The sequence below is a fragment of the Erithacus rubecula genome (assembly GCF_903797595.1).
Source record: "Erithacus rubecula genome assembly, chromosome: 23".
Taxonomy (NCBI): domain Eukaryota; kingdom Metazoa; phylum Chordata; class Aves; order Passeriformes; family Muscicapidae; genus Erithacus; species Erithacus rubecula.
Window position 1 is genome coordinate 6,053,868 of NC_136675.1, and position 18,844 is coordinate 6,072,711.

The following is an 18,844-nucleotide window of genomic DNA, read 5'->3' on the forward strand; positions in this document are numbered from 1 at the left end:
TTTATTCCTTAATCCTGGTTCCCTCCTTGCTATCCCCACAAAAATCTTGGAGTGCTTGGGCCAGCCTTGTAGGTGACACTGGGAAAAACCCAAATGTCCAAGGAGCCTTTGAGCAAAGACACTCCTTATCATCACATAAATTATTACCCTCCCTGTGGGGATAGCAGCAAGAAAAACCCCTCCAAAAAACCACCACAGTAGTTATTGTGGTTCCAACCTGTCACTGTTCCCATGCTGGAATCTCTTCCATTTCTCCCCTGGCCCTGTCTGAGGAGCAGCTTGGAGGAGCTGAGTGTGCAGAGCAGGGCCATGGTGATGCCTGGGGGCTGTTCCTGTCCTGCCCTGGTGGGAGCTGCTCTGTGGTGTCCCCCATCCATCCTGGCACTTGGGATCTGCTTGGGCAGTGCAGGATTTTCAGCATGGCAGGAATCAGCATGGAGGCTGTGCTGGGAGCACCCCAAAGTGGGTGGTTTTGGTGCTTTTCTTCCCCATGAGTGCACAGTGGGATTTGTGTTGTCTTTACTTTTTAAAGCTGGAGATGTTGAAGGCTTTTGTTGTGCTTGTTGGTGTCCTGCCCTCTTTTCTGTGGAGCATCAGGAATGATTCTGAGTTTTGGTGCTTGCTGCTTTGCTGCTTTGGTGGATTTTGGAAGCATCTTGGTGCTGCCCTGGTGATGGACTAGATTTCAAACACTTCAAGACTTCCTAGCCTGTTTGGGGATTTTAAGTTTATTTTTTTTTATTATTATTATTTTTAACTGAGGCCTCCCTGAAACTCATACAATGAGTGCTTAATGAGATTTTCATTTAATTATTTTCCTTCTCTTTCTCTTCCAGGGCAGCGAAGCCGTGGCAGGAGTGATCAACCTTGGCACAGCAGAAATATTCCCTGTCTTTGGTGCCATGCAGAGAGGTCTGATAGATCAGGACACTGGCCTGGCCCTCTTGGAGGTCCAGGTGATCACCTCTGACTTAGTTGTCCCAGAAACCAGTGAGAAACTCTCCTTGGAGAAAGCCCTGGCAAGAAACATCATTGATCTCAGGGCATTCCAGGTGCTGCAGGAATTGAAGGATGCTCTCCAGCAGGTGGAAGAAGTCAGATGTGAAGGGAGGCATCTCCTCCCCATCGTGGCTGCCATGGAAGAGGGGAGGATCAGTGAGAACATTGGCCTAAAGATTCTTGAGGCTGAGCTCATCACTGGGGGCTTTAAATTCCAGCAGGGCAGGATCAGCATGGAAACAGCAGTGCAAGAAAAGCTCCTTCCCCCCCAGCTGCACTCCAGGCTCCTGTCTCACCTGCAAGGTGGCAAGGATTTGATTGACCCCAACACTGGTGAGCAAACCAGCCTGCCTGAGCTGCTGGAGAGGTGCATCAGGCACCAGGAGACTGGGCTGAGGCTGCTGCCAGTGCAGCAGCTGGCAGCTGGGATGCTGAGCCTGAGCTCAGGCAGGGAGATCAGCATCTCCCAGGCTGCCCAGGAGGGGCTGATAGACATGCAGGTGGCCACCAGGCTGCTGGAAGCCCAGCTGTGTGCTGGGGGCATTGTGGAGCCCAGGACTGGGCTGAGGCTGAGCCTGGCTGAGGCTGTCAGGCAGGGGTTGATGGAGCAGGGTTTGGGCTGCACTCTGCTGATCCAGCAGCTCCAGAGGGGAGGGATCATGGACACGGCCACAGGGCACAGGCTGAGCCTGGATGAAGCCCTGAGGAAGGGTTTGGTGACTCCAAACATTGCCCTGCTGGTCCTGGAATCCCTGCAGTCCTTCATGGGGCTGCTGTGGCCAGAGACAGGGGAGATCATCCCTGTTGCAGATGCTCTGGAGCAGGGGATGCTCTCCACAGAGTTGATTCAGGAGATTCTCAGCAAGAGGCAGCACCTGCAGGCTGTTTTTGTGCCAGAAACCACAGAGGTGTTGTCCTGGCAGAAGGCAGTGGAGCAGGGCATCCTGGAGGGAGAGGTGGTGGAGAAGCTGAGGTCAGCAGCCCTTCCTGATGTCATGGGCAGCATGCAGCTCTCTGCATCTCCAAGCAGCAGCAGGCACAGCCAGAGCTCCCCTGGAAGGAGCCCCACAGGCCCTGAGGAGCCTCTGCTGGGCAGTGATGAGGAAAGGCTGATGTTCCACTTGATGACCCACAGCTACATCAACATCCACGACGGCCACAAGGTGCTCCTGGTGGATGCAGAGCTGAAAAATCTCACTAGAGCTCTCATCCAAAGGCAAGAAAATGGATCCTGTGCACAGCAGTTGGGAGGCTTTGAGGAGACAGAGGCAGGTGCAGCTCTTGAAAGTGAACCTTGCAATGGTTTGGCTTTGCAGCAGCTTGAGCTTCAGTTTGCTCCTTCAAAAGGTGGAAGGGAGAAGATGCTGCCACCCAGAAGTGATTTGGAGAATGGGGAGGTGGTGATGGGACCTGAGAGTCTCCTCTTGGAGGATGCAGAGGATTTTCTGCAGGTGGAAGAGCAGGAGAAGTTTTCCACTGAACAGGAGACCATGAGGAGTGAAACTGATGCTGAATTTGGAAGAGAACAAGTCACTTTTACAACCACAGATGAACATCAGGTAAAATTATTGATGCCAGAACCTCCCAGAGACCTTGATAGTGGATTAATCAGAGAAACAGAGGAAATGATCATTGAGAGAGAAGAAGAGTCCAAGCCTCCTGCAGAAGATGGAGTGGAAGGTGCTGAATATCAGAAGAGGGCATTGGAAAGTGGAGCAATGGTTGTGAAAAGTGAAATCTGTGTAACAATGGGCGTTCCAGAAAGGAGAGACAGACTGAAAATCGTGGCAGAGAGGTCTCAGGGTGTGAAGGAACCTGAAGGAGAGGCAGAAGGTGCTAGAGAGGTTGATTTGCTAAAGGAGGAGGTAGTTGAGAATGGTGGAGAGGAGGTTGTGCTCCCTGCACGTGGAGAGGCAAAGAGGCAGAGCGAGGACGTGGGAGAAGGAGAGCAGGAAGAAGGGATGAGAATTGAGGAGCTGGGTGATGAGGAACCATCCCAGCCAGCCCCTGAGGAACAGGAAGCAGAGGACACTTTGGAAAAGCTCCTGAGGCAGCTGCAAAGTGGTGGCATCAGCCAGGAGCAGGTGGGCAGGGCACTGACCACTGGCCTGGTGTCCGGCCACGCCGCCGTGACACTCATGGACAGGATGAGCATGTTCAGGGGCTTCTTTGACTCTCAGGTGGGAGAGCCCTTGACCACTGAGGATGTGATTGAAGAAGGTCTGATGGATGAGAAGCTGCTCCAGAAGGTGCTGGAGTCTGACAAAGCCATAAGTGGTGTCCTGGACCCGGGTAATAACTTTGTCTACTCAGTCAAGGACGCTGCTGCTGTTGGGCTCCTGGACAAGGAGACAGCCCTGAGGATCTTGGAAGGGCAGGTGGTTACTGGGGGGATTGTGGACTTGAAAAGGGGCAAAAAAGTGTCAGTGACTTTGGCTTCGAATCTGGGCCTGATAGAGCCAAGGAGTCAGACAGAGCTGGTCAAGCTGGAGAAGGCTTCCAAGGGGAAAGGCACTGATGAGGTGAGCAGGCAGAAGCTCATTAATTTACAGGCTGAGACCTGTGGGATTGTGGATCCTGAAACCAAACAGCCTCTGACTGTGGCAGAGTCTGTTGAGAGAGGGCTCCTGGAGAAGGAAGAAGCTTTTCAGCTCTTGGCCAAGCAGGTTGCTGATGGAGGAATCATCCATCACATGTCTGGGATGAGGCTTTCGGTGGACAGTGCCATGAAACATGGTTTGATCAGTGCAGAGCTCTGCAAGGAGCTCAGGAAAGCTGAAAGTGTGGTCCAGCAGCAGTTTGTCCATCCAGCTACCAAGGAGAAGCTGCCCTTGCCCCAGGCAGTGTCACTGGGGCTCATCAGCCCAGAATTCCAGAGGGAAGTGCAGGAAATCCAGGCTGGGAGTGGAAGCATTCTCCATCCAGCTTCTGGGCAGAGGCTGGCACTGTGTCAAGCAGTGCAGCAGGGCTTGGTGCCCCAGCAGGTGGTGGAGAAAGCCCTGTTATCTTCAGAAATGAGAGAAGGGATTGTAGACCCTGAGAGCTGCATGATCATTCCCTACTCAGAGCTGCTGAAGAAATGCAAAATCGACATTGAGTCCGGCCAGAGGTACCTGGAGGTCCATCCCTTCCAGGCCATCAAGGATGAGGTGACAGGGAGCAGGCTGCCCTGTGCTGAGGCTGTGAGGATGGGGAAACTGGACCCCCTGCCCACCCTGAGGCTGCTGCAGGCACAGGCAGATGCTGGAGGGGTGGTGGAGGGCTCTGTCAGCAAGAGGCTGTCCCTGAGGGCAGCAGTGGAGCAAGGGGTGCTGGATGAGGCCATGGCCAAAGTCATTGCCACCAACCAGCTCAGGGCTGGGGGAATTGTTGATGTCCCCAGTGGGAAAAGGTTGACTGTGAAGGAAGCTGTTGGAAAAGGGCTGATCAGCCAGAAATTAGCTGCAGGTCTTCAGGATGTGCAAATGCCCGAAGAGAAGGTTGGATCTGAGGTCTGCAAAGGAGAAAAAATGCAACTTTCACAGGAAAAAATAGAAGAATTATCTGCAGAAGAGAAAGGTGTCATCCTCCCTGCCAGATCTGCCAGGTCTGATGGTGCTGAGCCCAAAGCTCAGCCTGAAACTGTGAGCTATGACACAGCTCAGAGTGCAGCTGCTGCCCCTGAGAAATCTCCCAAAGCACACACAGAAAGGAAATTAAAACCCCAGGAAGCTTCAGAGGGTGGTGTCCATCCTCAAGATGAGCATCATCATCTTCATCATCCCCTGGCAAAGGCTGAGGTGGCTCCAGAGCACCCCTCAGTGCTGGGGACAGCATCTCTCCCTGAACAGACAGTGCTGGCAGGAGCTGGGGAAAAAGGGATCCCAAAAGGACCCCAAGTCAGAGCAGCTCAGGGGGAGGAATTGAGGGGAAAAGTGGATGGAGGGACAGAGAAAGTGGAGAGATTGAGTTTGGAGAAGGAAAAGTTGTTCTTGGGCACAGAGGTGCTTCACAGGGAGGAGGATGGTGAGGAGAGGAGGAGGAGGAGGAGGGAGTTTGTAGGTGCAGAGGGAGTTGTGGCAGGTGGAGAAGGTGCAGTGGTGACTTCTGAGCAAGGAGAGAGAGTGACCAGAGTGGTCCAGGAGACACCAGCAGCCCCCAGGGAATCTGTCAGTGTGGGCACAGGGAAGGGAGGGATGAGTCCTGGAGAACCCCCTGAGGTTGGTGTTCCTGCTGGAGATGAGCTGGCAGGGAAAAGAGCTGTCAAACACACAGAAAGAGAAACCTCTCACACAGAAGGTCCCATTGATCAGGAAAAAACAAGTGAAACTGAGCTGAAACCTCCCCAGAAACAGAAAAGCAAGAAGAAGAAAGCAAAGCAGGGCAGCATTCCAGGAGACAGTGCTCAGGCAGAGAAACCTGCAGAAAAGCATCTCCCTCCTTCTCTGCTTTCCCATGAAATTCCAAGGAAAAAGGGTGAGGAGGAGCATTTTGTCTCCAGAGTGCCAGAGCCAAAACATGAATCCAGCACTGAGGCTGCTGCTGGGCTGGCACGAGACACAGCCAAGCACAAGGGAGGAAAAGGAAAGAAAATTCCTGGGAAAGAAACCCCCAGAGAGGATCAGGTGTTCCCTGAGCAAGGAAAAACTCCAGAAGTGCTGAAAGGTGGGGTCAAGGATGGTCAGGATCCCTTGGTGAAGGAAAGGATGGCTCAGGAACACACCAGGCTGGAAACCACAACCAGCACAACCACAGTGACACAGGAGCTGCCCCACCACTTAATTATCAGAGAGGAACCCCCAGAACCACAGGAAACCTCCCCAATCCTGGAGCTTGGAGAGGAGAAACAGCAGGAACAAAGAGCTGAGCTCAGAGCAGAGCAAGGAGCCCCTGCTCCCCCAAAATCCCAGCAAGAAACCCCCCAGGAGAGGAGCAAGCAGCCAGGCCCAGGTGATCGGGGTTTGCTCCTGCCTGTGATCGTGGAGGGGGAGCTGCTGGAAACCTCCAGGGAATCCACCAGACCAGCCCAGGTCAGTGAAGATTTTTTTGCTATTTTAGCATTTTTTTTCTGAGCTATTTGTGGATCTTTGCTAAATCTGTCTGGGAGCCTCAGCAAAGGAGCCAGTGATGTACAATTGGAAACACTCAGGGCTTAGCTGTGGCTCCTTTTGCTGGAGCATTACTGCTCAATGACTAACAAGTAAAACTCTCTTTTTTTGGCACTTTTTGCTGCAACACCAAGAGATCTCTTGCCATTTATAAGCTTATGTTGGAAGAAGAGCCATGTGTTTTTATTTTTCCTGTAGTAAATCTTCTAGATAAGGCTGGCAAGTGGCGAGTCCATGAGCGGGAACGTTATTAACAAATTTCTCCTTTAGAAAAAAAAAAAGAATAAAATTTATATAACACTTTATCTCCTTTTCTGCCTGAGTTTGAAGCTTTGATTTCCTGTCTGATTCTGCAGATCAAGTTCAGCAAGAAGATGTGTCTGGAGCATGACCAGAGGCTGATATCTTATCTGTCCATGCTCCGAGACATCGAGATGAGAATCAAACGGGTGCAGCCAGCAGAGCAGAATTTGGCAGCCCTGCATGACCTGAGGCAGCAAGCAGAGGTGAGTGAGTCTGGGCCAGGCCTGCCTGATGTTAGACTGAGCTTTCCTCCCTCTCCCCTGCTTCTGGGAGTTTTGTCTCAGGTTTAACAGGGTTTTATGTCAAACCTCATCCACCTTCTCCTCCCTGCTCAGACAACAGCCTGACATGAATTTTACAGCCTGGAGAAAGGCAGAAATGAGAGTTCTGGCAGCTGAGCAGGGCTGGAGAGTGATGATGAATCTTTCTAGACTATTTGGAGCTGCCTCTCCAAAACCCCTGCTGGGTTTTTGGCAGCAGGGAGGTGAAGTCACCCTGTCCTAGACATAACCATGCTGCGTTTGTGTCAGGCTCTGGGCACTGAGCTGCAGGAGCTGAGCTTCCCAGTGAATCAGGAGCTGGATGCTGTGCAGAGGATTGTGGCCAACCCCCCTGAAGAAGTCCCTGAGCAGCTGCTGAAGGCTTTGGAGAAGGATGCCAAGAACCTCCAGAAGTCTCTGAGCTCTGCAAATGAAATCCTGCAGTCCCGGCTGCAAAACCTTCGTGGGGCAGCAGAAGCTGAAAAGGTAGAGCTGACCCCTTCTCCCTCTGCTGCCCTACAAGCTTCCTAAAATTCCTCCTTTTAACCATGGATTTCTGGTTTTTTAAGGGTAAAATCCTGGCCAAGCACGAGGCTCTTCAGGCCAAGCTCCAGGAGCTGCTGAGCTGGGTGTGTGTCACCACGGGGTCACTGGATGACAGAGATTTGCAGCAGGCCACTGATGCCAGCAGCTTGAGCCACTGCCTGCAGCACTACAAGGTAACCATGGCAATGCCCCTAATCCTGCAGCCTGATGAACTTGCTGCCCTCTGCACAGAGGAGAAGCTTTTAATCCTGTTTCACTCCCAGAGCCCTTAGCTGGTGCTGCAGCAGGAGCTCGATGTGCTGGGTGGTCTCTAAAGTCTCTGTTTCCAAAATGCACAGCCTGCTTTGGTTGTTTGGAGTTGCTGCTGTGCAAGGGGGTGGCTGAGTGGCCTGGGGAGATTCCTGTCAGGATGTTGAGGAGAGAGCTGCATGTTCTGGGGAGCTGCTCCATCACACCTGCCCTGGTCTCCATCACCTCCACGAGGAGCCCCTTATCCATCTTCTAGCAATAGATTTATAGATTATCTCCAAGTTTTGGTGGTGGCAATCAGGGACCATCTTCAGACACAAGGGCAGCTCTACACACACCCAGGAAACCTCTTGGTGAGATGCCTCCAGCAGCTCACAGAGGGAAGCTGGAAAATCCCTGTGCTGAGATGCTCCCACCTCCATGCTCAGTGCTGTTTTGGGAGAGTTTGGTGTTTCTGGAATACATTTCCTGTGACACCTGCAGTACAGCACAGCCCTGGCTGCATCATTTTACCTGTTTTACATTTTTTCTCTCCTGTTCAGGAGCTGAAGGAGCCCCTGGCTGACACCAAGGCTGAGCTGGACACCACTGCCTTCGACATCCAGTTCCTGATCTCAGAGCATGCACAGGATTTAACCCCCCAGCAGAGCAGGCAGCTGCTGAGGCTGCTCCACGAGCTGCAGAAATCCTTCAGGGACCTGTCAGAGCGTGTGACAGCACGGGTGGAGGTGCTGCAGGTCTGTCTGCAGCAAGTGGAGCAGACAGAGCAGGTGAAGCTTGTGAGGCATCTCCTCCCTGGCTGCCCTTTGCTCGCTGAAGCTCTTCCCAGCCACAGGAACAGGAGCTGAGGCACCTCCAGTTTGGGATTTCCCCTGCATGCCACAGTTCAGGAGTTCTCACTGCATATCATGAGCTTCCTCTGAAAGTCTTTCTTCTTCCTACCAGGCAGAAAGTTGATTTGCTCCCAAAATCCAGAGCCCTTCCGAGGTCTGGGTGCTAAATATGGAATTGTTTGGGGCTGGGTGGAATAAACCCTGTAACCACCCCCAAAATCCCTGTGCAGAGGGCCCACCCAACAGTTTTAATGTCCAGTTTCCATTGCACACATCAGGCATTGCTGTCCCAAGGAAAAAAAAAAACCAAATCCTCACATCTCTGCTGCACTGCTGCAGCACCCAGCACTGCATGGATCCTCTCACCCAAGACAGGATTTTGATGTGGTTTTTTATTAACAATTGCTGTCTGTAACTCTTGCCTGTCCCCTCTGGAGTGTGTGTGTGTATTAACCAGTTTGCTTTGCCTTTTCAGATTGAGTGTGCACCCATCCTAACCCAGGAAGAACTCGCAGCTTTGCAGCTGAAGAGCTCTTAAGAAGGCTCTTTCAATTTGCTTCTGTTGTTTTATTTTGTGACTGGGAGAAGCAGGCACAGTGTTTTGCACAAGTTTGTACATCACCTTGCTGAAATGCCCAGTGAAAAACTCAAAAAAAACAAAAGCCCCTTTTTATCCCCCCTGGCACAGGGGTGGCACAGGGACTCTCAGGTCACATCATGCTCAATTGCTCAAACTGGCGCTTCTGTGTTGTGCTCTGGCAGCAAAAAGAGGAGCTGGATCAGCTACAGAAACACTTTCCCTCTCCAGGGCTCCCTTTCCAACCCCAAATCATTAAAAACAAACCTTATTTGGGGTTGTTTGGGGCTCCACAGTGGTGCTGCCTGACCCAGCTTGTTGTTTCCTCTCATTCAGAGAGTTTCTGCTGCTGTTTTAATATTTGTGAGGTGGAATGGAACAGGCACAGAAACTCGTGGCTGAGTTTTCCTGGGAGAGCAGTGCAGCTCCACTTTGGAGGCTCCACAGAGAGAAACCTTGAATGGTTTGAAACCTTGAATGGTTTGAAACCTTGAATGGTTTGACACCTTGAATGGTTTGAAACCTTGAATGGTGACAGAGGTGCCACCGCAGGGAGCACCTGGAGAGCCACAAAGTTTTCTGTGCTGCATCCTGCCCTGCAGGAGCTGCTGCAGCTGTAACCTCACCTTGCCTTTCAGCAGCATGAAGGGAGTGCAGGGCTGGTTCTGACTGTCCCCTGTCCTCTTTGCTGTGCCTGCAGACACTGCAGGAGCAACAGGCAGCCCGGGCACAGAGCCTGGCTGAGCTGAGCCGCTGGCTGGGCCAGGCAGAGGACACACTGGCAGAGCAGCAGAGAGCAGAAGGAGACCTGCCTGCCTTGCAGCAGAGGCAGAGTGATGTTAAGGTGGGTGATATTTCAAGATTTTGGGGGGCTCAGGTGTGGAGGTTGCAGCCCAGCAGTGCCCAGAGCCTGGTGGCTTTGTCTGTGCAGGAGCTGCAGAGGAGCATCCACAGCAGAGCTGCCTCCTTTGCTGGGGTTCTCAAGAGCACAGAGCAGTTTTTGGAGGAGAACAAAGCCAAGCTGGAGCCTGGGGAGCTGGCAGCACTGCAGCAGGACCTGCAGCGTGCCAAGGAGCAGTACCAGTCCCTGCAGGAGAGGACAGAGGTGGCCCAGAAGGAGCTGGAGAGTGCTGTGAGTGCTGCAGTACAGCAGGAGACTGAGAAGGTAACCAGGGGCTGTGGAACCTCCAGGATTTGTTTGGGGGGGTCTGTGGGGTCCTGGCAGCCATCTGGGTGATGCACAGAGCAATTTGTGGTTCATTCCTGGGTGTTCCCCAGGCCAGGTTTCCCCTGGATATTTCTGTCAGGAAATGCCTTGGCTGATTCTGCAGGGAATGGGGGAGGGAAAGATCCCTTACTCTGCCTTTGGATGGGGATTATCAGTCACATCCAGCCCTTTTGGGGTGAGGACCCTGGCTTGGATCAGGATGAGAAATTCAATGTAGGAGCCAGGCTGAGTTTTTTCACAGCTTCTTTGCACCTTCCAGAGAGCCTCAAAGGGTCTGGAGGTGTCTCAGGCATTTGCTGAGGCAGGGAAACTCCTCGGGTTGTTTTTTTTTTTTTTCCTTCTTTTTAAATTCTGCTGATTTTTGTCTCCCTCCCCCGTGCAGCAGTTTGCTGAACATGCAAGAACTGGGTCATTCTTATCTGGAGCCCTTGTGCTTTCAGGTGAAAGCTGCCAAAGAGCTGGAGGAGAACAGCAATAAGATTGATTCCCTTTTGAGCTGGGTGGCATCGCTGGAGCAGAAGGGAGGACTCCCAGAGTACAGACCACACCCTGTCGACCCAGGGGCAGGGACACAAGCAGGAAAAAGCCCTGGGGATGTTCCAGATGGTCAAGCTGTGGGAGCAGACAGTGCTGCTGAGAGCCTGGAGGAGCTGTACGAGAGGCTGAAGGTCAGCACTGCCCCCTCATCCCACCCAGAGCCTCCTGGAATAAAATAAAAGGGAGAGGCCATGGGGCATTCCCCTGGGATCTCTCAGATTTTTGGAGGATGCAGCCTCCCTTTTATCCAAATTTCTTGAGAGGTACTTGAGAGGCACAGACTGCCCAAACACCTGATACCTGAGATTCCCCTCTCATGTACAACCCTGCCTTTTAATTTTTAATTCTTATAGAATTCACAGTTTTCCCCATTGCTTCTTTCATCTTCCAATACCCAATTTCATTTCCCAGCAAACCCACAGTTTGTTTGTAAAGGCAAATCTCTTTTCCCATTCATCAATCAGTGGAATCCCTCCCATTGTTTCATTTATCTACCAGAGCTGGTTTTATCTCCCAGTGCTGGTTTTATCTCCCAGTGCTGGTTTTATCTCCCAATGCTGGTTTTATCTACCAGTGCTGGTTTTATCAGTGCTGGTTTTATCTCTCAGTGCTGGTTTTATTAGTGCGGGTTTTATCTCTTAGTGCTGGTTTTATCTCTCAGTGCTGGTTTTATCAGTGCTGATTTTATCTCCCAGTGCTGGTTTTATCTCTTAGTGCTGGTTTTATCAGTGCTGATTTTATCTCCCAGTGCTGATTTTATCTCCCAGTGCTGGTTTTATCTCTTAGTGCTGGTTTTATCTCTTAGTGCAGGTTTTATCAGTGCTGGTTTTATCAGTGCTGGTTTTATCTCTCAGTGCTGGTTTTATCTCCCAGTGCTGGTTTTATTAGTGCTGGTTTTATCTCCCAGTGCAGGTTTTATCTCCCAGTGCAGGTTTTATCTCCCAGTGCTGGTTTTATCTCCCAGTGCTGGTTTTATCTCCCAGTGCAGGTTTTATCTCCCAGTGCAGGTTTTATCTCCCAGTGCAGGTTTTATCTCTCAGTGCTGGTTTTATCTCTTAGTGCTGGTTTTATCAGTGCTGGTTTTATCTCTCAGTGCTGATTTTATCTCCCAGTGCTGGTTTTATCTCTCAGAGCTGGTTTTATCAGTGCTGATTTTATCTCCCAGTGCTGGTTTTATCTCCCAGTGCTGGTTTTATCTCTTAGTGCTGGTTTTATCAGTGCTGATTTTATCTCCCAGTGCTGGTTTTATCTACCAGCAGATCCACAGCTGGTTTGTAAAGACAAACCCAACATTCCTCTCCAGATCATCCTGGGCAGGGTGAGCTGCCTTGCCTCAGGCACACCTTCCCTTAGACCAGGCTGCTCCATCCTGGCCCTGAGCCCTCCCAGAGTGTCACAGCGTGTCCCACAGCCCCTGACCCCAGCTCACCTTGCCTCTTGCAGGCGCAGCACCAGGAGCTGCTGTCCCAGCAGCAGGACGTCATCCTGGCCACTCAGTCAGCTGCAGGGCTGCTGGAGAAGCAGGGGCAGAGGCTGCCAGGGGAGCAGAGGGCGCAGCTGCAGGCGCAGCTGGCGCAGCTCAGGCTGCAGTACCCGGCGGCGCTGGCGCGCTGCGAGGCGCGGCTCAAGCGGGCGCAGCTGCAGCGCGACGAGCTGCGCAAATTCCTGCGCGACCACGGCGACTTCCAGGCCTGGCTGCAGCAGGCGGAGCAGGAGCTGCAGGGAATGTGCCAGGGGCACGGGGACCCTGCCTCGCTCAGGGCGCTGCTGAGGCGCCAGGGCAGCTTCTCCGAGGATGTCATCTCCCACAAGGGCGACCTGCGCTTCGTCACCATGTCGGGGCAGAAGTTTCTGGATGGGGATGCTGAGGATGCCGAGTCCCAGCTGGTGATGTCCAGGAGTGTGGTCAGGAGCAAGTTGGAGGATGCAACTCAGAGATACACCAGGCTGCACTCCAAGGTATGGCAAGGGCTGAGAGATGTGCCCTCTCTTCTCCTCCTTTGTGCTGTCCTGTCCTCCAGCCTGCACTTCTATATACAAGGATCATCCTCTTCAGGGCTTGGACAACACCCTTGTCTTGCTGTTTGTCTGCATGTTACCCCTGATAATTCATTTAGCTTGTGGCAAGATTGATTATTTTAAAATTGTTTTTATTTTCTTGCTGATTCCTGTGAGGTTTTTAACCCCCGGAGGTCTTGACTCCTACTTTGTTGGGTTATCTTAAATAAGCAAAGCAGCTAATAGTTGCTAAAAGGTAATTTATTATAAAGCACATCAGTCTCAAAAGGCAAGCTGAAAAGCAGTGGCAATGGCAGTAGCAAAAGCAAATTGCAAAAGCCAATGGCTAAGAAGCACCAACTCTCCCCAGTACAAACTCTTATGTAGGATTTTTCCAACAAACTCAGACCACCACTCCTTAACCCATTAGAATTCCAGTTTCTTAGCACACCTGGTTACATATTGGCTATGCATTCAGTCTTGTTCTGTCTGAAAAATGTCAGCAATATTTTCACTATAGCTCTGTTATGTCTAAATAGTCAAGAATCATGGTCCTGGAGCCTCTGCAGAAAACATCAGTATGTTTTTCAACCTTCACTAGAACTCACACTGCAGCTTTGGCATTTGAAGCCTTTCACTTACTAAAAGCATTAGAACTCAAGCTAAAACTTACTTCTACTTAAATGTCTACTTTATATGTGAGTGGTTTAATATACTCAGTCCATCCACAGGCTTTAATTCAATCCCTGCACTCTGATTTCTCTGATTAATTCAGAGAGACCCCTGACCCACTGACTCCAACATTTCCCACGTGTTGCTCAGTGCTTGTGTCCATCCCTGCCACCTCTCCTTGCTCCTTTGCAGTGCTCCAAGCTGGGCTCCCACCTGAACACCTTGCTGGATCACTACCAGCAGTTCCAGGAGGTGGCAGAGTCTCTCAGGACGTGGCTGCAGGACAGTGAAGCTGCCCTTGGGAAGCTGCTCTCTGAGGTGGTTTCCTCAGATCTGGCCATGCTGCAGAAGCAGCTCACCAGCACCAAGGTACAGGAGCCTTGGGGGGATTTCCTGGGAATTGTTGGAGCTTGGATGGGGATTTGGTTGCTCTGAGCAGTCAGCAGCAGGGAGCAGGCTTGACCTGTTGGGGCTTTTTTTGGTGGGTGAGGGCAAAGATACACCTGTAGGGTTAAACTTGTGGGAGTGGTGCTCAGAGTGAGGAGCAGGGGCTGCAGTCAGACACCCCAGAGGGACACAGAGAGGGACATTCCTCCCTCCTGAGGGTGCCAGAGCACTGGGACAGCCCAAAACCTCTGATCCAGCTCTGCCTGCAGTGTGGGTTTTTCCATCATTTCATAACAATTTGGTGACAAAGTGCAGAGCATCCCTCAGAGGGTGCAAATGGAGCCCTGAACTCCATGAGTGTGGGAATCCTGCATGAGACCCAGCTCTGATTTTGGCTTGTCTTGTGTGAAAACAGCAACTGCAGGGAGACCTGGCTGAGCACCAGGTGCCAGTGGAGAAGCTCCAGAAAGCAGCTCGGACCCTGCTGGACATCCAAGGGGAGCCAGCCCCAGACCATGGCCACATCCAGGAAACAACAGGTACAGAGCAAAGCAGGGAGGGTTGGGGAGGTTTAGAACAAGCCAGAGAGTGCAAAGATAAATCACTTTTTGGGGAATTTGGAGGTAATCACATAGCAGTGCCTCCTCAGGGTTTGTGTTTATACATGGGGAGGGATGTCACCGCTCGGGTTGTGAGTTTGGGGCGGGGATTTATCAGCACTGAGAGTTTTGGGGGAGCCAAAGGTGACCCCTGTGAGCACTTGGAGTTCTGTACCACTGAGTGTCCTGTGTGCTGGACCCTGCAGATGCCATCGTGGGTCGCTTCCAGAGCCTCTCCCAGCAGCTGTCGGAGCGCTCGGACCTGCTGCAGAAATCCATCGCCCAGTCCCAGAGTGTCCAGGAGAGCCTGGAGAGCCTCCTGCAGGCAGTGGCTGAGATTGAGAGGAGCCTGGAGAAGGATCAGCCAGCTGTGCTCTCCTCTGCCTCCATCCAGGACTCACTTGCCACCAGTGTGGTAAGGCTGGGCCCAGCTTTCTCACCCCAGAGTGGCACCTGAGCCTTGAATTTGGCACCCGAGCCCAAATTGGGGACCTGAGCTCTGGGTTTCCACCTGAGCCTCAAGTTTGGCACCTCTGAACCCCAAATTTGGCTCCCAAGGTGCCCAGGTGCTCCAGGTAACTCAGATTTGGTGTCTGAACCCCAAAGTTGCACTTTGAACCCCAAATTTGGCTTTTTTGGGCTGCTTCAAGAAGCCCCCTCTAGGCCCTGGATGTGGCACCTGAGTCCAGAAATTGGGGCAGCTCCAGCATGTCTGGGCAAACCATACAAGGTCACAGACTTGTTGCAAATCTTTTTTCGTTGCTAACAACATTTCAGACACAGAGAAAAGCAGAGCATGTTGGGCAGCTTAGAAACGAAAGGAAATCTGGGATATAAACCGATTTTTTTCCCAACTCTGTCAAAACTGCTGGTGCTCCTGGTCTTAAAAACCTTCCTTTTCCTGCTGTGCCCCCCAACAGAAGCTGAAGCAGGACATTGCCAGGCAGAAGAGCTGCCTGGAAGCCACCAGGGAGATGGTGACACGATTCACGGCGGCCACCGACAGCCCCGCGGCCTCCACCCTGCAGGACAAGCTGGCCCAGGTGACAGAGCACTTTGGGAGGCTGTGCCAGCAGCAGCAGCAGAGGGAGGAGAGCCTGAAGGGGCTGCTGCCCCAGGTGGAGCAGTACGAGCAGCTGCTGGAGAAGCTGCAGCAGTTCACGGAGAGCAGGAGGCGGGCGCTGTGCGCGGGGAACCAGCCCGAGCGCGACATCGCGCGCTTCTGCCAGCACGTCCAGGTGAGAGCCAGATGTGCCAGCTGTGCACCCAGGGCTGGCCCTTCCCTGCTGCCAGGCTGCCTTTCACACGGGCTCTGTGCCCAGGTTCACGTTCTAGTCCAGCCAGAATGGTCTTCACATGGGTTCTGTGCCCAGGATTTTATGTCTTAGTCCAGCCAGAATGGTTTTCAGGTGGGTTCTGTGCCCAGGTTTAGGTTCTAGTTCAGCCAGGCTCATTTTCAGATGGGTTCTGTGCCCAGGTTCACGTTCTAGTTCAGCCAGACTCATCTTCATATGGGCTCTGTGGCCAGGTTGAGTTTCTGGTCCAGCCAGAATAGTTTTCAGATGGGTTCTATGCCCAGGTTTATGTCCTAGTCCAGCCAGCCAGGCTTTCAGATGGGTTCTGTATCCAGGTTTAGGTTCTAGTCCAGTCAGACTGATTTCAGATGGGTTCTGTGCCCAGGTTCACATTCTAGTCCAGCCAGAATGGTTTTCAGGTGGGTTCTGTGCCCAGGTTTAGGTTCTAGTCCAACCAGACTGCTTTTCAGATGGGTTCTGTGCCCAGGTTTAGGTTCTAGTCCAACCAGACTGCTTTTCAGATGGGTTCTGTGCCCAGGTTTATGTTCTAGTCCAGCCAGACTGGTTTTCAAATGGGTTCTGTGGCCAGGATTTTAGGTTCTAGTCCAGCCACTCTTTCAGATGGGTTCTGTATCCAGGTTTTTAGGATCTAGTCCAGCCAGACTGGCTTTCACACATGGGTTCTGTGCCCAGGTTTAGGTTCTAGTCCAGCTAGACTGGCTTTCAGATGAGTTCTGTGGCCAGGTTTAGGATCTAGTACAGACAGACTGGCTTTCACATGGGCTCTGTGGCCAGGTTTTTAGGATGTAGTCCAGATAAACTTCTTTTCAGGTGGGTTCTGTATTCAGGTTTAGGTTCTAGTCCAACCAGACTGGATTTCAGATGGGCTCTGTGCCCAGGTTTTTAGGTTCTAGTCCAGATGTAGCAGGATTTTACTGTGGGAGAAACAGGACTTTTGCATAGCAGATTAATGTGATTATGCAGAAGTTGATTTAGTGTTTGTTTTTTTAGTTTTAATTATACATTTTTAGACTACTGTTTACATGATTATGCATTTTTTTGATTGGTGCTTCTATGCTTTGCACAAGCCTTTTAGGTATGATGACTGGGGGCTGTTTAGAACTATACCCACCTTTATTTTGGCTTTTTAAATTTTGGTATTTTGTTTATTTTTTTTTTTTAATTTAGTGCCATTTATATTTTAGTGGCTTTGAAGGGTCCTGCCCACAGGACATGGGACTGCCCAGTTCATCCCCTCTGCTGCTGGGGAACAGGGTCAGCATCACCTTTTGCTTTTGGCAGGAGCTGAATTCAGAGATGAGGCAGCACCAGGAGGACCTGGCCACCCTGGAGCACCTGGCTGAGGAGCTGAGCTCCTGTGGCTTTGCCCCCAGCACCTTCCAGCAGCAGGAGAAGCTGCAGAGCCTGAAGAAAGATTTCCTCCAGCTACAAAAGGTGGCAAAAGACAGGTGAGTCCCAGCCAGGGGAGCTCTGTGGTCTGAGCAAGATCTCCTTTCCAAAAAGGGGGGGCAGCTCTTCCTGCTGCCCTCCTCCCACACCAGGATCCTGAGGCAGCTCTGCTCCAGCTGGTGCTTTTAAAAAAAGCCTTGGCTGGGGGCGTTGTGAAAAATTCCTGGTGCTGCAGCAGGAGCTCTGCACTCCCAGAGTGTGGGAGATGCCACAGCTCCATCCCAGAGCATCCTGCTGGCTGCTGGGAGGATCAGAGAGCAGCCTGGAGTGCCCTGGAGTGGGGATAAAAGGGGGTTTGAGCAGGGTCAGAGCAGCAGCATCTCCAGGAGGCACAGCTCTCCAAAATCCCTGTGGAGTGCAGGGAAGGTGGTGAGGAAAAGTAGATGGAACTCCCAAAAATCCCCAGAAATTCAGCTCTGTGCAGGCTGTGACTCCCATCCAGGGGCTCAGGAGGGATGGAGCTGTGGCCAGGGAGGAGGGGCAGCACAGCCTGGGCTCCCCCAGGGTGCAGGTGCCTGGGGGGGACACCCCATGAATGACCCTTGTCTTCCCAAAAATGTCACTTTTCCCTGGACAAAGCTCCTGACCAGGTTGGCAGTGGTGGCCCCATGGCTGTTGGCCACCACTGGTCTGCCCAAAAGTGCCACCAGCCAGGATTTGAGGGGGTCAGCAGCACTGAGGGGCTGGAATTGGGTGCACCCCATTTTGTGCTGTTCCCAGGCAACATCTAATAATAACAATAATAATTAAAAAAAAACAAGGCTCCTAGAGACACAACCATGTTGCAATTGCAGTGCAGAGCACGAGCTCTGACCCTCTGAAACCTTTTCACTCCCAGGGAGAAGGATGCATCATCCTGCCAGGAGCAGCTGGATGAGTTTCGGAATCTGGTGGGTGCCATGAGGAAGTGGCTGAGGGAGAGTGAAGGCAAAATTCCACCTGCTGAGACCTCCCTGGGCACCCAGGAGCTGCAGCAGCACAGGCAGCAGATCCAGGTGGGCCAAGAGAGCTGGAGTCAAACTGGGAAAGTGTTGAAATGCTGGGATGTGAAATAAATCCCAGCAAGCAGAGGTCTGGGGAGTGGTTTGGGTTCTCAGTGTGCACCCAGTGGTTTTCAGGGAGCAGTGTGAAGGTTTTGTTAGGCACTGTCACTCCCTGTGCTGCTCTGGGTGGGATTTGGGAGTGGGAGACTCTAACACACTCTTTTTTTTGGAGTGTTTCCTGTGGTAGATGTGGAAGGTGGCCTCTTGTCACAGCAGAGGGCTGTGATAAATGAGGATGTGCTGGGGTTTGGCTCAGAGGCAGAGCAGCTCTGCTGAGTCACAGCAGAGCAGGATTGGGCTCTGCAGGGAGGGGGAGGAGGGATGTCCCCAGAATGGTGGGAGGGAGAAGGTTTCCTTCAACAGACCCATTAGTTGGGAAGAGCTTTTTTTTTTTTTGCTGTTTGATTCCCCCCTGGCAAAAATAGACGTGTCACACCCACTCGTTGATGCAACCAGGAGCTGGGTGCTGTGTCCTGGTGTCCCCACAGAGGGGACAGGCCAGGAGGGAAGGGCTGTGCCTGGGAAAGAAAGTGTGGCCTCCAACCCCAAACTTTGCTTTTTGAGCAGGATCTCCTGGAGGAATGGAAGGGGAAGGGGCCCCAGGTGGAGGAGATTGCCCACAGAGGGACCCTCCTGGAGAACCTGATCGTGGAGATCACAGCCCCCAACACCCCACCCAAGGCAGGTGAGTTGTGGCCAACAGCCCTGAGGAAAACTCTGCTGTCACCAGTGCATCTTCTCTGAGCCTGCCTTGAGCAGAA

The 18,844-nt window shown here is 52.2% G+C and overlaps 1 protein-coding gene across 5 annotated transcripts in view; it reads left to right on the top strand.

Moving 5' to 3' along the window:
* Positions 1–18,844, top strand: part of MACF1 (microtubule actin crosslinking factor 1) — a gene marked incomplete at its 3' end in the record, with an annotated part of 145,532 nt that overhangs the window by 61,174 nt on the left and 65,514 nt on the right. For all 5 annotated transcript variants that reach the window (XM_079325687.1, XM_079325688.1, XM_079325685.1 and 2 more), the window contains 16 exons: positions 837–6,008; positions 6,443–6,592; positions 6,920–7,135; positions 7,219–7,368; positions 7,987–8,214; positions 9,555–9,698; positions 9,786–10,019; positions 10,523–10,750; positions 12,063–12,578; positions 13,482–13,658; positions 14,092–14,215; positions 14,482–14,690; positions 15,196–15,513; positions 16,873–17,039; positions 17,879–18,035; positions 18,651–18,768. In XM_079325687.1, coding sequence (XP_079181813.1) covers positions 837–6,008; positions 6,443–6,592; positions 6,920–7,135; positions 7,219–7,368; positions 7,987–8,214; positions 9,555–9,698; positions 9,786–10,019; positions 10,523–10,750; positions 12,063–12,578; positions 13,482–13,658; positions 14,092–14,215; positions 14,482–14,690; positions 15,196–15,513; positions 16,873–17,039; positions 17,879–18,035; positions 18,651–18,768 — 8,308 coding nt within the window. The remainder of the gene's footprint in view (positions 1–836; positions 6,009–6,442; positions 6,593–6,919; positions 7,136–7,218; positions 7,369–7,986; positions 8,215–9,554; positions 9,699–9,785; positions 10,020–10,522; positions 10,751–12,062; positions 12,579–13,481; positions 13,659–14,091; positions 14,216–14,481; positions 14,691–15,195; positions 15,514–16,872; positions 17,040–17,878; positions 18,036–18,650; positions 18,769–18,844) is intronic.